The sequence below is a fragment of the Salvelinus sp. IW2-2015 genome, unplaced genomic scaffold, assembly GCF_002910315.2.
Source record: "Salvelinus sp. IW2-2015 unplaced genomic scaffold, ASM291031v2 Un_scaffold2157, whole genome shotgun sequence".
NCBI lineage: Eukaryota > Metazoa > Chordata > Actinopteri > Salmoniformes > Salmonidae > Salvelinus > Salvelinus sp. IW2-2015.
Genome location: NW_019943489.1, coordinates 165109 through 181052, shown reverse-complemented (window position 1 = coordinate 181052; position 15944 = coordinate 165109). Strand labels below are relative to the sequence as shown.

The 15944-nt window shown below is 47.6% G+C and overlaps 1 protein-coding gene across 1 annotated transcript in view; it reads left to right on the top strand.

Annotated features, from left to right (window-relative positions):
* The window catches only part of LOC112073127 (pleckstrin homology domain-containing family M member 3-like), a 25777-nt gene that overhangs the window by 4141 nt on the left and 5692 nt on the right, over window positions 1-15944 (top strand). Inside the window, exon 2 of the mRNA XM_070440045.1 lies at window positions 8265-8422. Coding sequence (XP_070296146.1) covers window positions 8304-8422 — 119 coding nt within the window. The 5' untranslated portion in view covers window positions 8265-8303. The remainder of the gene's footprint in view (window positions 1-8264; window positions 8423-15944) is intronic.

The window sequence follows — 15944 nt, the reverse complement described above, 5'->3', positions numbered from 1 at the left end:
CTGTTATATTTAAGCAATCAGGTGTGGTATATGATCAATATACCACGGCTAAGGGCTGTTCTTACACACGATGCAACGCAGAGTGCCTGGATACAGCCCTTAGCCGTGTATATGATCATATACCACAAACCCCCGAGGTGCCTTATTTCTATTATAAACTGGTTACCAACATAATTAGAGCGCTAACAAGAATTGTTTTGTCATACCCGTGGCATATGGTCTGATATACCACGGCTGTTAGCCAATCAGCATTCAGGGTTTGAACATTCAGTTTACACTGTCAGGACAATGCATGGCTGCTAGGACCAGCGTCTGTCTCTGCTCGGACTCAGACCAGACGGTGGAGCTAAAGCAGTCCCTCCCAGTGAAGAGTGCTCTGTCTCTGCTCGACTCAGACAGGTGGAGCTAAAGCAGTCCCTCCAGTGAAGAGGTGCTCTGTCTCTGCTCGGACTCAGACAGGTGGAGCTAAAGCAGTCCTCCCAGTGAAGAGGTGCTCTGTCTCTGCTCGGACTCAGACAGGTGGAGCTAAAGCAGTCCCTCCCAGTGAAGAGGTGCTCGCTCTCTACACCTCAACCTGCAAGCAGCACCAGGCACTACAAGAGCTCACAGTCGGGGACAAATTCTCCTTTGCCAGTTACAGTGGGGACAGTCCCTCAGCCCTCTCACTAGCAGTTTCTCGGCTGTTGTTATGAAGGCATGAATAATTGTTATTGGGATGAGGGTTACTTTGGTTTGGTGTATATCTCTTGCCTCTCTCTCTCACCCCCTCTCTCTGATCCCCTCCCCCCAACCTGGAGTTCTTTCCAACACACTACTACTCTCCCATATCTTCCACCTTCCCCACCCAGCCCCCTCTGCACCACCCAACCTCTCTCTCCCCTTCATGCTTCCCCTCACCCTGGCCCGCTCACTAATTACAGACATTCAGAATCAACAAGCAGAAAAATGAGTGTGTTTAAAGCCACCATTCTTCCCTACATCCCCTGGCCTGAACACTCTTCCTCCCCTCTCCTCTCGCGCTCGCCTCTCTTTCTTCTTTCCCTCGCTCTCTTTCTCTCACTCTATTCATCTCTCTCTATCATCCGCTTACTCTCTCTCTGGTGTTGTCTTCTCTCCCCCTCCCCTTTCTCTCTGGTGTGTCTTTCTCTCCCCCTCCCCTTCTCCCTGTGTGTCTTTCTCTCCCCCCCCCCTTTCGCCCTGTGTCTTTCTCTCCCCCTCCCCTTCTCTCTGTGTGTCTTTCTCCCCTCCCCTTTCTCTCTGTGTCTTCTCTCCCCCTCCCTTTCACCCTGTGTGTGCTTTCTCTCCCCTTCCCCTTTCTCTCTGTGTGTCTTTCTCTCCCTCCCCTTTCTCTCTGTGTGTCTTTCTCTCCCCTCCCCTTTTCTCTGTGTGTCTTTCCTCTCCCCCTCCCTTTCTCCCTGTGTGTCTTCTCTCCCCCTCCCCCTTTCACCCTGTGTGTCTTTCTCTCCCTTCCCTTTCTCTCTGTGTCTTCTCTCCCCTCCCCTTTCACCCTGTGTTGTCTTTCTCTCCCCTTCCCCTTTCTCTCTGTGTGTCTTTCTCTCCCCTCCCTTTCTCTCTCTGTGTCTTTCTCTCCCCTCTCCCTTTCCTCTCTGTGTGTCTTTCTCCCCTCCCCTTTCTCTCTGTGTGGTCTTCTCTCCCCTCCCCTTCTCTCTGTGTGTCTTTCTCTCCCCCTCCCCTTTCTCCCTGTGTGTCTTTCTCTCCCCTCCCCTTTCACCCTGTGTGTCTTTCTCTCCCCTTCCCCTTTCTCTCTGTGTGTCTTTCTCTCCCCCTCCCCTTTCACCCTGTGTGTCTTCTCTCCCCCTCGCCCTTTCTCCCTGTGTGTCTTTCTCTCCCCCTCCCCTTTCTCCCTGTGTGTCTTTCTCTCCCCCTCCCCTTTCTCCCTGTGTGTCTTTCTCTCCCCCTCCCCTTTCACCCTAATGTGTGTCTTTCTCTCCCCTCCCCTTTCTCCCTGTGTGTCTTTCTCTCCCCCTCCCCTTTCACCCTGTGTGTCTTTCTCTCCCCTCCCTTTCTCCCTGTGTGTCTTTCTCTCCCCCTCCCCTTTCACCCTGTGTGTTTTCTCTCCCCTCCCCTTTCACCCCTGTGTCTTTTCTCTTCCCACCCCTTCTCTCTGTTGTGTCTTTCTCTTCCCACCCCTTTCTCTCTTTACAGCTAATATGGCTTCACATATTAAACAAGCTGTTTCTTTATTTCTCCTGAATAATCAAAGCGTCGTTCATCAAGCCTGGCTTTTTATTGTTTCACAGTGAGGTTCAATAAAGTCTCCCTGGCTAGTTATAGAGTAGACCCAGTCCTTCATTGAAAGCAGTAGTGCACTTGGCTCTCTTTGCTATTGAAATCCCAACAAACCCCTCCTATTAGGAGCAGCCTTTCTATCTTTAAAGCAGTGTACTGTTTGCCCAGGGCCTGCCAGAGGCTGGACTAGTTTTGTCTACTGGCCCTTTTTTTCCTGCAATAAAACGTTTGTTTTTTTCCAGTGTGGTAGTGGAGACGGGCTTGGTTGTAAAGTAGTGGAGAGACGGGCTTTGTTGTAAGTAGTGGAGAACGGGCTTGTTGTAAAGTAGTGGAGAAGGCGGGCTTGTTGTAAAGTAGTGGAGAGACGGGCTTGTTGTGAAGTAGTGGAGAGGCGGCTTGTTGTGAAGTAGTGGAGAGGTGGGCTTGTTGTAAAGTAGTGGAGAGACGGGCTTGTTGTGAAGTAGTGGAGAGACGGGCTTGTTGTAAAGTAGTGGAGAGACGGGCTTGTTGTAAAGTAGTGGTGAGGCGGGCTTGTTGTAAAGTAGTGGAAGACAAGCTTGTTTGTAAAGTAGCGGTGAGGCGGGCTTGTTTAGATAAGTAAGTGGTGAGGCGGGCTTGTTGTAAAGTAGTGAGAGACAAAGCTTGTTGTAAAGTAGTGGTGAGGCGGGCTTGTTGTAAAGTAGTGGAGAGACAGGCTTGTTGTAAAGTAGTGGAGAGGCGGGCTTTGTTGTAAAGTAGCGGTGAGCGGCGCTTGTTGTGTAAAGTAGTGGAAAGACGGGCTTGTTGTAAAGAGCGTGTGAGGCAGAGGCTTGTTGTAAAGTATGGAGAACAAGCTTGTTGTAAAGTAGTGGAAGAGGGCTTGTTGTAAAGTAGCGGTGAGGCAGGCTTGTTGTAAAGTAGTGGAGAGAAGGGCTTGTTGTAAAGTAGCGTGAGGCGGCTTGTTGTAAAGTAGTGAAGACAGCTTGTTGTAGAAAGCTGTGAGAGGCGGCTTGTTTAAAGAGCGGGGGTGAGGAGGGCTTGTTGTAAAGTAGCGGAGACGCGGGCTTGTTGTAAAGTAGCGGAGAGGCGGGCTTGTTGTAAAGTAGCGGGGAGGTGGGCTTGTTGTAAAGTAGTGGAGAGGTGGGCTTGTTGTAAAGTAGTGGGGTAGTGGAAGTGGCTTGTTGAAATAGTGTGTGGAGAGGTGGGCTTGTTGTAAAGTAGTGGGGTGGTGGAGAATGGGCTTGTTGTAAAGTAGTGGGTGGTGGAGAGATGGGCTTGTTGTAAAGTAGTGGGTGGTGGAGAGGTGGCTGCTGTAAATAGTGGTAGGAGAGGTGGGCTTGTTGTAAAGTAGTGGGTAGTGGAGAGGTGGGTCTTGTGTGTAAAGTAGTGGGGAGTGGAAGAGGTGGCTTGTTGTAAAGTAGTGGGTGGTGGAGAAGGGGCTTTGTAAAGTAGTAGGAGGGGTGGATGGTGGGCTTGTTGTAAAGTAGTGGGGTGGTGGAGAGGTGGGCTTGCTGTAAAGAGTGGGGTACGTGGAGAGCGTGGGCTTGCGTTAAAGTAAGTGGGAGTGGTGGAGAGTGCTTTAGTCTAAGGAGTGGGCTTGTTGTAAAAGTAAGTGGCGGTGGTGGAGAGGTGGGCTTGCTTGTAAAGTAGTGGGGTGGTGGAGAGGTGGGCTTGTTGTAAAGTAGTGGGTGGTGGAGAGGTTGGGCTTGTCTGTAAAGTAGGGGGTGTGGAAAGTGGGCTTTGTTGTAAAGTAGCGGTGGAAGCTTGTTGTAGTGTGGAGGGTAGAGGTGGGCTTGCCTGTAAAAGTAGGTGGGGTAGTGGAGGTGGGCTTGTTGTAAAGTAAGGGGTGGTGGAGAGAGGTGGCTTGCTTGTAAAGTAAGTGGAATGGGGAGAGGTGGCTTGTTTAAAGTAGTGGATGTGGAGAGGTGGGCTTTGTTTGTAAAGTAGTGGGGTGGTGGAGAGGTGGGCTTTGTGTATAAGTAAGTGAGAGTTGGCTTGTTGTATACAGTAGTGGGCGAAGGGCCTTGTTTGTAAAGTATGTGGAGAGATGGGCTTTGGTTGTGGAGGACTGAGCACTGCATGTAATGCCTAAATGTATTTGTGTGCCATGGCAGCAGCGCTGGTCCTGCCAACGACCTACAAACAACTGAGGGACAAAAGGTTAGTTGAGGACCCGGCCGACTGGCTCACGGCCATGGTGACACGCAACTACGTCCAGGAGGCAGATTCCCAAACTGACAACCCTGGCATGCCAGCATATGCAGGCACAAACTATGTAGTTGCAACCCTGCTGTAGCCCAAGGACTTCTAGTATAGACACCAACCATCGTTCAACATAGACATCCTGCAGGCATAGACAACAGGCAGTATGCCCATGTATGCCCTTACACTGGCACTTCACTGGGTAGGGGCATGTTGGTCATATTGAGAAAACTGTTGGTAAATTATACTTATGCTGTTTTCCCTAAGTACAAAGTATTGCAATATTTCTTTCCGCATTAAGAAAAAACTCAAAACACGACTGCCTCTCTTTGCACGCCCACACCACAGGCATTCTCACACTCTATCCTGCTCACACGTAGTCCAGTAATCACTGCTACACATCTCCGTAAATCACCTCTATACGTCTTCTTAATCACTTTATAGTCTTCTGTAATCACTCTATACGTCTTTGCTGTAATCACTCTATACGTCTTACTGTAATCACTCTATAACGTCTTCTGAATCACTCTACACACTTCTGTATCCTTAGTTTTGGAATCACTCTATATGTCTTCCTGTAATCACTCTATATCTTCTGTAATCACTCTATACGCTTCTGTTAATCACTCTATACGTCTTCCTGTAATCACTCTATACGTCTTCTGTAATCATTATCACTCGTTCACCACATCTTCTTAATCACTTTATAACGTCTTCGTAATCACTCTATTAACGTCTTCTGTAATCACTCTATACGTCTTCTGTAATCATCTATACGTCTTCTGTAATCACTTTATACGTCTTCTTCTGTAATCACTCTACACATCTTCTGTAATCACTCTAACGTCTTCTGTAATCACTCTATACGTCTTCTGTAATCATCATACGTCTTCTGTAATCACTCTATAATCGTCTTTCTGTATCACTTATACGTCTTCTGTTAATCACTCTACACGTCTTCTGTAATCAACTCTATACTCTTCTGTCATCACTCTAATCAAAGTCTGTCATTCACTAGTAGACAGACTCTCCTCTCTGCACACCGGGGGCTGGTGGTAATCCTGTTTGGTGAGTGGGGTGGCAGGGAGCGTGTTATCCAAACAGAGCTCACCATGTCTTTATGTGTGTAATCCGGGTSGCTTTCTTAGCATCACTAATGGAGGTTCCAGGCCTTCATCAGGGGACCACTAGAGTGGGATAACGTAGCGGGTGTTAAATAGAGGTTTTAGGGGATTAAGCCGTTTGGACCACAAAGCCCCCTGCACGGGACAAGGCCAGAGGGGTGTGACTTTATGGGATGTGAGGGATGAGGAGGATTTGGGGAGGGTGGAAGAAGTTGGGGGTGGTTTGTTCCAGGAACAGTCACAATGACACTGCAGCGAAGGAAGGCAGCTGTAGGCAGGACAAACAAACGGTGGCCCCTCTCCGCTCTGCACCCCTTCTTCAGACCAGCTCTGGGTGGAGGGTCACTTCTCTGTGGAGAATGTATCCACCTGGTTGGCAAAGACGGGGAGTCCTAGTGCTACTGCCATCCAAAGCATCTCCCTGTTCATTCATACCTCTCCCGTCATTTATTTTCCTTCCTTTAATTCCACTCGCTCCCTCCTCTCTCCCTCCRTCCCTCAGTTTCCCTTAATCTCCCTCTCTCCATGTCCACTGAGCATCAGTCACAGTCAGAACCCAGAGTGGTGTGGTGACAGTCGTTTCATTCAGCTTAGCTAAATGATGGAGTGTCTTAATTACCCCTGGTGTCAGCGTTGATCAGGGGGGGCATATATCATCTGGACTAGGCTAGGGGATGAGGGACACGCTGGCTGCTCTGCCTGGCTGGCTGGCTGCTCTGCCTGCCTGGCTGGCTGTTCTGCCTGGCTGGCTGGCTGCTCTGCCTGCCTGGCTGGCTGTTCTGCCTGGCTGGCTGGCTGCTCTGGCTGGCTGGCTGCTCTGCCTGCCTGGCTGGCTGCTCTGCCTGGCTGGCTGGCTGCTCTGCCTGCCTGGCTGGCTGCTCTGCCTGCCTGGTGGCTAGGCCTTGGGGGGCTTGCGCCTGCCTGCTCTGCTGGCTGCTCTGCCTGGGCTGGCTGCTCTGCCTGCCTGGCTGGCTAGCTGCTCTGCTGCTGGCTGGCTAGCTGCTCTGGCCTCTGGCTGGCTAGCGTGCTCTGCCCTGCTGGCTGCTTGCTGCTCTCGTCCTGGCTGGCTAGCTGCTCGGCCTGGCTGGCTGGCTAGCTCTCGGCCTGCTGGCTGGCTAGCTGCTCGGCCTGGCTGGGCTGGCTAGCTGCTCGGCCTGGCTGGCTGGCTAGCTGCTCAGCCTGGCTGGCTGGCTGCTCTGGGCTGGCTGGGGCGTGGCTGGCTGCTTCTGGCCTGGCTGGCTGGCTCTGGCTGCCTTCGGCCTGGCTGGCTGGCTAGCTGCTCGGCCTGGCTGGCTGGCTGCTCGGCCTGGCTGGCTGGCTTGCTGCTCGGCCTGGCTGGCTGGCTGGCTGACTCCCTACCTGCTCCACACTACACACAGCCTTTGAGTGGTGGGCAGCAGCATGACTCATGTCCCCATTCTAAACAGCATTATTCACAGTGTTGTATGTCTCCCAGAATGGAGGGAACACAGCCTCTGGGATGGAGGGGTAGGGGGGCTGTGTTTTCAGCCACTGCTTGAGGTGTTACTGTATAAGGACTGTTCCTGGTTGTCGCCCATTCTTTAGGTTAGGGGTCATCGACTAGATTCAGCCGTGGGAGTGGATTGAGTTTGAGATTGTGTTGAGTGGACGGTCAGGGGGCCAGAACATAATGACAAATCATTTGTAGACTGCAAATTTACCGCAGGAAGCACATACAGATATAATATTTGACTTAAACGTACTCATTTCAAACTTTGCTTACATTTGTATGCAATCACATACAGTACCAGTCAAAAGTTTGGACACACCTACTCATTCCAAGGTTTTTCTTTATTTTTACTATTTTCTACATTGAAGTCATCAAAACTATGAAATAACACATATGGAATCATGTCGAAACCCAAAAAGTGTTAAACAAATCAAAATATATTTGATGTACATGACATTTGACATGATGTATTATCTTTCTCTGTCCAAACCATCCAGACATAACCTCCCCCCTCCCCTGCAGAGCAGCCATCTCCAGTAGGAGTGGGGGTTGGGGGGGGTCTCCTTTCTCCTTCCCTCTGCCCCTCTCTCTCTTTCTCCTCGTTCCTCCTTCTCTTCTCTCCCCCAGGCTGAAGAATGCCTGGCAGACCCTTTAATTGGTGCAGCCGGGGCGCTGCCAGGTGTAGCCACTTGTCTCAGCCTCCCTCAGTGTTCTCTGGAGGTCCACTCAGGCCGGGCCCCTTCCCCAGACCCATTCAAAGGGGCCACAATGCTCTCTCTACCAGGCCCCCAAGATTCAAAGGCCCTGCTCGTTTTTAACTACGCACCCCCCAGTCCAGTAAATGGCGTTCACATATATATATTTTTTGCTAAACCGGCCCCTCAAAAAAAGGACTTCCCCCTCGGTTACCCCCCACCCCCCAACACCTCCTTCCCAGGCCACTCCAGCCTCCAGTTCTTTCTCCCAGGGCCTTTATTAGTTTTGTGAATTCCTGACGAACTCTTGTCCATCTCTTTGCAGTGGCTCCCGTTGGGACCTGTATCAACAGTGTTTGTCCTCCCAGGGAAAATTCTCCTGTCTTGTTTTCTCTCTATAGTAGAATATATGACTGCAGGGAATTATTGTAGATGGGAAATATAAGGGTTGATTTAGAATGAGAATTTAGAAAATGTTTCTATTTTATTCAATAATATGTCATTAGGAAAGTGTCATATCTTTTTTTCCCTCCCTCCCTACAGGTGATAGATGGGAAACTTGCTCCCTTCCTCTCCAAGGTGATGAAGTTTGCCAGTTCCCACGTCTACAGCTGCAGCCAGTGCAGAGAGAAGGGCTTCATCTGTGAGATGTGTCAGAATGGACAGGTCATCTACCCCTTCCAGGAGAGTGCTACGAAGAGGTGAGGCCCCTGTATGCACAGATCTAGGATCAGCACAATATCCCACTAACCCGCAACCAGGAAATGGCGGAGCGATTTCTGCATGTTGCACCTTTAACTATTCGGGGTAACGCAGAAAACTGATCTTAGATCATGATGGCATCTTGGAGAATGAATGGAGTAAAGAGGAGTGTGTCTCTGTCTCTTGTTAGTCACACCAGCTGGAAGGGGCACTGGTGATAGGGACATGGCACCGTGCTGGAGAGGAGCAGTTAATCCTCCTTGCTCTGTCCCTGTCACTGTCCTCGTCTCCTTCTGCCTGAGCCTTATGACATGCTACTGAGAAGGAATGGCCCTCTCTCACCTCAGGGAGGTTTGATGTTTCACTGATAAGGAATGGAGGTCAGGAAGAGGAGAGGAGAGGACAGAGAGGTCAGGAAGAGGAGAGGAGATCAGGAAGAGGAGAGGACAGAGAGGAGGTCAGGAAGAGGAGAGGAGAGGANAAGCTACAGTATATGGCTCATAACTTTTTTACTTCAGATTTTCACAACTACCCATCAACCAGAAGTGTTTTAGAATTCCCTGGCAGAAGACAGTAAACAGGGGGTTTGAGAAAGATAACAGAGAGAGAGATGATCAGTGACAGGAAATGCAGGATAATCCCAAAACAGGGATGACATTTGGATCAGGAGGATCCCTCCCCCTGTCTCWCTCCTGGAGGGGCTTGGCAGCCAGATGGGTACAGGCTCTCTTTTCTGTCCATCTCCCCATTCTCTCTTCTCCTCTCCTCCTCTCCTTCTCCTCTCCTCTCCTCCTCACCTCTCCTCTCCTTCTCCTCTCCATCAATTCCCTTCCTAATTTCCCTCCCTCTTCTTCTTTTCCTTCTCTCCCCTCTAACTCTCCTCTCCCTCCCTGATCGCCCTCTCCCTCTTAATCTCCCTCCTCTCACTCCTCTCTCCCCCTCCTGCTCACTTCTCACTCTCTCTCCTCTTTCTCCCTCCTCTCTTCCCCTCCTGTCGTTCACTCCTATCTCTCTCCATCCCCTCTCTCTCTCCGGCTAACTCCTCTCTCTCCCTCATCTCGTTCACTCCTCTCTTTCTCCATCCTCTCACTCCTCTCTCTCCCTCCTGCTCACTCCTCTCTCTCTCCTCTTTCTCCCTCCTCTCTTCCCCTCCTCTCGTTCACTCCAATCTCTCTCCATCCTCTCTCTCCCTCCGGCTCACTCCTCTCTCTCCTCTTTCTCCCCCCTCTCGTTCACTCCTCTCTCGCCTCTCTTCCCACCCCAAAAGCCATCTTAGAGCCAACATGTTTTTCGCAGCAGTAATCTTCTCTGATTGACTGAGAGAGTCAAGGAGCTATCATCGTTATTAAGTCGATATAGGACTCGTTTTACTGTGGATATAGATACTTTTGTACCTGTTTCCTCCAGCATCTTCACAAGGTCCATTGCTGTTGTTCTGGGATTGATTTGCACTTTTCGCACCAAAGTACGTTCATCTCTAGGAGACAGAACACGTCTTAACTAGTTTTAATGTCACCAACCTTAACTGCTGCTCCAGTTTCAACTGTTCTGCCTGCGGCTATGGAACCCTGACCTTTTCACCGGACGTGCTACCTGTCCCAGACCTGCTGTTTTCAACTCTCTAGAGACAGCAGGAGCGGTAGAGATACTCTGAATGATCGGCTATGAAAAGCCAACTGACATTTACTCCTGAGGTGCTGACTTGCTGCACCCTCGACAACTACTGTGATTATTATTATTTGACCCTGCTGGTCATTTATGAACATTTGAACATCTTGGCCATGTTCTGTTATAATCTCCGCCCGGCACAGCCAGAAGAGGACTGGCCACCCCTCATAGCCTGGTTCCTCTCTAGGTTTCTTCCTAGGTTTTGGCCTTTCTTGGGAATTTTTCCTAGGCACCGTGCTTCTACACCTGCATTGCTTGCTGTTTGGGGTTTTAGGCTGGGTTTCTGTACAGCACTTTGAGATATCAGCTGATGTAAGAAGGGCTAAATAAATACATTTGATTTGATTTGTATGTAAACTTCCGACTTTAACTGTATATATTTACAAAAATAAATGGGGGATTGGAAATGATGCAGACAATTACATTGATGGAAGATCTGCAATATTAATATTACACCCTAAAAACATTATTACAAACATAAGCCTGATTCATTATCAGCCCGTTTGAAGAGCAAGACTGATTCAGAAGATGCTAAATGTTTCAGTGCAACGACTTTCAGAGGTCGTCACCCGTTGTTGTATTCACAGCTGCCCTCCAGGACTATAATTGATTCAGCAGCTAAACTGTGTTGGAGAGAGAACAGAGGAGATCAGAGAGAGGAGAGGACAGGAGAGGAGAGAGAGGAAAGAGGAGAGAGGACAGGAGAGGAGAGAGAGGAAAGAGGAGAGAGGACAAGAGAGGAGAGAGAGGAGAGAGGANGTCTGGGCTTTGTCTAGGCCATTCCAAGACATTTAAATGTTTCCCCTTAAACCACTCAAGTGTTTCTTTAGCAGTATGCTTAGGGTCATTGTCCTGCTGGAAGGTGAACAGGTTTCCCTGAAGAATTTCCCTGTATTTAGCGCCATCCATCATTCCTTCAATTCTGACCAGTTTCCCAGTCCCTGCCGATGGAAAAACATCCACACAACATGATGCTGCCACCACCATGCTTCACTGTGGGGATGGTGTTCTCGGAGGGATGAGAGGTGTTGGGTTTGCACCAGACATAGCGTTTTCCTTGATGGCCAAAAAGCTACATTTTTGTCTCATCTGACCAGAGTACCTCCTTCCATATGTTTGGGGAGTCTCCCACATGCCTTTTGGCAAACACCAAACATGTTTGCAAATTTTTTTCTTTAAGCAATGGCTTTTTTTCTGTCCACCCTTCCGTAAAGGCCATCTCTGTGGAGTGTACGGCTTAAAGTGGTCCTGTAGACAGATACTCCAATCTCCGCTGTGGAGCTTTGCAGCTCTTTCAGGGTTATCTTTGGTCTCTTTGTTGCCTCTCTGTTTAATGCCCTCCTTGCCTGGTCTGTGAGTTTTGGTGGGCGGCCCTCTCTTGGCAGGTTTGTTGTGGTGCCATATCCTTAAAAAAAAAATGATGGTGCTCCGTGGGATGTTCAAAGTTTCTGATATTTTTTTTATAACTCAACCCTGATCTGTACTCCAAAACTTCTTCCCTGACCTGTTTGGAGAGCTCCTTGGTCTTCGTGGTGCCGCTTGCTTGGTGGTGCCCGTTGCTTAGTGGTATTGGAGACTCTGGGGTCTTTCAGAACAGGTGTATATATACAGTTGAAGTCGAAAGTTTACATACACTTAGGTTGGAGTCATTGAAACTCGTTCTTCAACCACTCCACAAATTTCTTGTTAACAAACTATAGTTTTGAAAAGTCGATTAGGACGTCTACTTTGTGCATGACACAAGTAATTTTTCCAACAATTGTTTACAGAGATTATTTAACTTATAATTCACTGTATCACAATTCCAGTGGGTCAGAAGTTTACATACACTACGTTGACTGTGCCTTTAAACAGCTTGTAAAATTCCAGCAAATTTTAAGATGCTTCTGATAGGCTAATTGACATCATTTGAGTCAATTGGAGGTGTACCTGTGGATGTATTTCAAGGCCTACCTTCAAACTCAGTGCATCTTTGCTTGACACCATTGAAAAATCTAAAGAAATCAGCCAAGACCTCAGAAGAAAATGGTAGACCTCCACAAGTCTGGGTCATCCATGGGAGCAATTTCCAAACGCCTGAAGGTACCACGTTCATCTGTACAAACATTAGTATGCAAGTATAAACACCATGGGACCACGCAGCCGCCATAACCGCACTCAGAAGGAGACGACGTTCTGGTCGGCCTAGAGATTAACGTTGCTTTGGTGCCGAAAGTGCAAATCACTGCCAGAACAACACGGAAAAGGACCTTTGTGAAGATGCTGAGGGAAACCGGTGACAAAACAGTATCTATATCGCACAGTAAACGACTCCAATATCGACATAACCTGAAAGCCGCTCAGGCAGAAGGAAGAAGCCACTGACTCCAAATACCGCCCATTAAAAAAGCCTAGACACGCGGCTTTGCAATGCTCACATGATACTCAAAAGAGGTCCGTATTTTTGTGCCGAGACCTCTAATGTCCCTCTGGTCTTGCTATCTGAATACAAAAATACAGAACTGTTTGTGCCCATACGACGTGGACCATCGTTACTTTATGAGGATAAAAGGCTGGGGAGGCTTGCAAGCCGAAGAACACCATCCCAACGCATGAAGCAGCAGGCCTATCTGCAGCCATCAGGTGTTGTGGCGCTTGCTTTTCGTGCCAGAGGGACTGGTGCACTTCACAAATAGATGGCAATCATGAGGAACGGAAAAATATGTGGATCATATTGAAGCAGGCATCTCCAAGACATCAGTCAGGAAGTTCAAAGCTTGGTCGCAAATGGTTTCTTCCAAATGGACAACGACCCAAGCCATACTTTCCAAAGTTGTGGAAAAAATGGCCTTAAGGACAACAAAGTCAAGGTATGGTGTGGGCACGCACAAAGCCCTGAACCTTCAATCCTATAGAAAATGGTGGGCAGAACTGAAAAGCCTGTGCGAACGCAAGGAGGCCTACAACCTGACTCAGTCTACACCAGCCGTTCCTGTCAGGAGGAAAACAAGGTTCTTTTTTTTACGGGCCAAAATTCACACCAACTTATTGTGGAGCTTGTGAAGGCTACCTGAAATGTTTGACCCAAGTAAACAATTTAAGCAATGCTACCAAATGACTAATGAGTGTATGTAAAACTTCTGACCCACTGGAGAATGTGATGAAAGAAATAAGAGCGTGAAATAAATTAATTCCTCTCTACTTATTATTGTTTTTCTGACATTTCACATTCTTTTAAAGAAAGTAGTGATTCCTTAACTACCTAAGGACATGGCAATTTTTACTCTGATTAAATGTCAGGAATTGTTTAAAAACTGGAGTGCTTAAAATGTATCGTTGGCTGTATGTAAACTTCCGACTTCAACTGTTGTGTGTATATATACAGTGGGCGAGAACAAGTATTTTGATACAACTTGCGATTTGGCCGATTTTCCTACTTACAAAGGCATGTAGCAGGTCTTGTATTTTTATCATAGCTTGACACTTCAAACTGTGAGAGACGGAACTAAAACAAAAATTCCCGCAAAATCAACATCTGTATGATTTTTAATAATTAATTAAGCATTTTTATTGCATGCAACATAAGTATTTGAACATCAGAAAAGCAGAAACTTTAATATTGGTACAGAATCTTGTTTGCAATTTACAGGAGATCAAGACGTTTTCCTGGTAGTTCTTACCAGGTTTGCCACACCTGCAGCAGGGATTTTGCCCACTCCCCATTACAGACCCTTCTCCAGATCCTTCAGGCTTCGAGGCTGTCTTCTGGCAATACGGGGACTTTCAGCTCCCTCCAAGATTGTCTTATTGGGTCAGGTCCTGGAGACTGGCTAGGGCCACTCCCAGGACCTTGAGATATTCTTTACGGAGCCACTCCTTGTGCTGCCCTGGCCTTGTGTTTCGGGGCGTTGTCATGCTGGAAGACCCAGCCACGACCCAATCAATCAATGCTACTTACTGAGGAAGGAGGGTTGTTGGCTAACGAGCTCGCAATACTGCCCCATCCATCCTCCCCTCAATACGGTTTGCGTCGTCTGTCCCCTTTGCAAGAAGCAAGCATGCCCCAAAGAATGATTTTCCCACCTCCTGCTTCACGTTGGATGGTGTTCGTGGGGTTGTACTCATCTGTCTTCTTCCTCCAAACACGGCGAGTGGAGTTTAGAGCCAAAAAGCTCTAGCTTTTGAATCATCAGGACCACATGACCTCTCCCATTCCTCCTCTGGATCATCCAGGATGGTCACTTGGCAAACTTCAGACGGGCCTGGACATGCGCCTGCTTGAGCCAGGCGACCTTTTTGTGCGCTGCCAGGATATTTTAATCCCAGTGACGGCTAGTGCGTTACTAATGGTTTCTTTGACGACTGGTGGGGCCCCAGCTCTCTTCAGTCATTTGACCAGGTCTGCCGTGTAGTAGTTCTGGGTGATCCTCACCTTCTCATGATCATTGATGCCCCACGAGGTGAGATCTTGCATGGAGCCCGCAGACCGAGGTGTGATTGACCGTCATCTTGAAACTTCTTTCTATTTCTTCTACTAATTGTGCCAACAGTTGTTGCCTTCTCACCAAGCTGCTTGCTATTTGTCCTGTAGCCCATCCCAGCCTTGTACAGGGTCTACAATTTTATCCGGATGTCCTTACACAGCCTCTCTGGTCTTAGGCATTGTGGAGGAGTGGAGTCTGTTTGAGTAGAGTTGTGACAGGTGTCTTTTATACAGGTAAACGAGTTCAAACAGGTGCAGTTAATACAGGTAATAGTGAGAACAGGAGGGCTTCTTAAAGAAAACTAACAGGTCCTGTGAAGAGCCGGAATTCTTACGGTTCGAGTACGGATGATTCAAATTATCTATATGTCATGCAATAAAATGCAAATTACATTACTTAAACAATCATCTACCAATGTGAGTTCTGGATTTTCTGATTTTGTTCTCCCCACTGTATATACAGTGGGGAGAACAAGTATTTGATTACACTGTCGATTGTTGCAGTTTTCCACCGTACACGCATGTAGAGGTCTGTAATTGTCATCATAGGTACACTTCAACTTATGAGAGACGGGAGAATTCTTTTCTTGTAAAAAAACAAAACCACGAAAGAAAATCACATTGTATGATTTGTTAAGTTTCTTAATTTGCATTTTATTGCCCCTGACATAAATTTGATTACATCAGAAAAGCACGAACTTAATATATACTGAGATCACTATACCCCTGTCAAAGTGGAATGTACGTTTGGTTTTTTATAAAATACAATTAAAAAGATGAAATGGTCAAGTATCAACAACGTTTGTGACAAGCTAAGCTTCGAGGAGTAAAAATTATGCTTAACAAGAGCACAGACTTGTAGCATGGACTCTCTGTGCAGTAATAGTCTTTAACATGATTTTCCTGGAAATGACTTACCTCCGTCTCTGTACCCACACATTACAATTACCTGTAGTTGTATGTGAGGCAGTTTTTTGACATGAATATCCCTTTTGGGCAGGTGAAGTTATGAATTACACTTTGATTAGTGTATCAATGACCAGGTCACTAACATATTTCAGGCGGTCTTTTCTTTCCTAAAACTTTTTTTTTCAGCTTTGCCGCGAGGAGGAAGAAACCCCTCAGGGATTCAACCATGAGGCCAATGTGATTTTAAACCAGTTACAGAGATAATGGTTGTGATAGGAGAAATGAGGATGGATCAAAACATTTAGTTACTCCCCATATCAACCTAGGAAGGAGAGCCTGTACAAATATAAATATTTCCAATACATGCATTCTTGCAACAAGGCACTTAAGTAACTGCAAAACAAATGTTGGCAAAAACATTACATTGTCTTGAATACAAAGCTTATGTTTGGGGCAAATCCCAAATCTCTTCTCATTTTTTT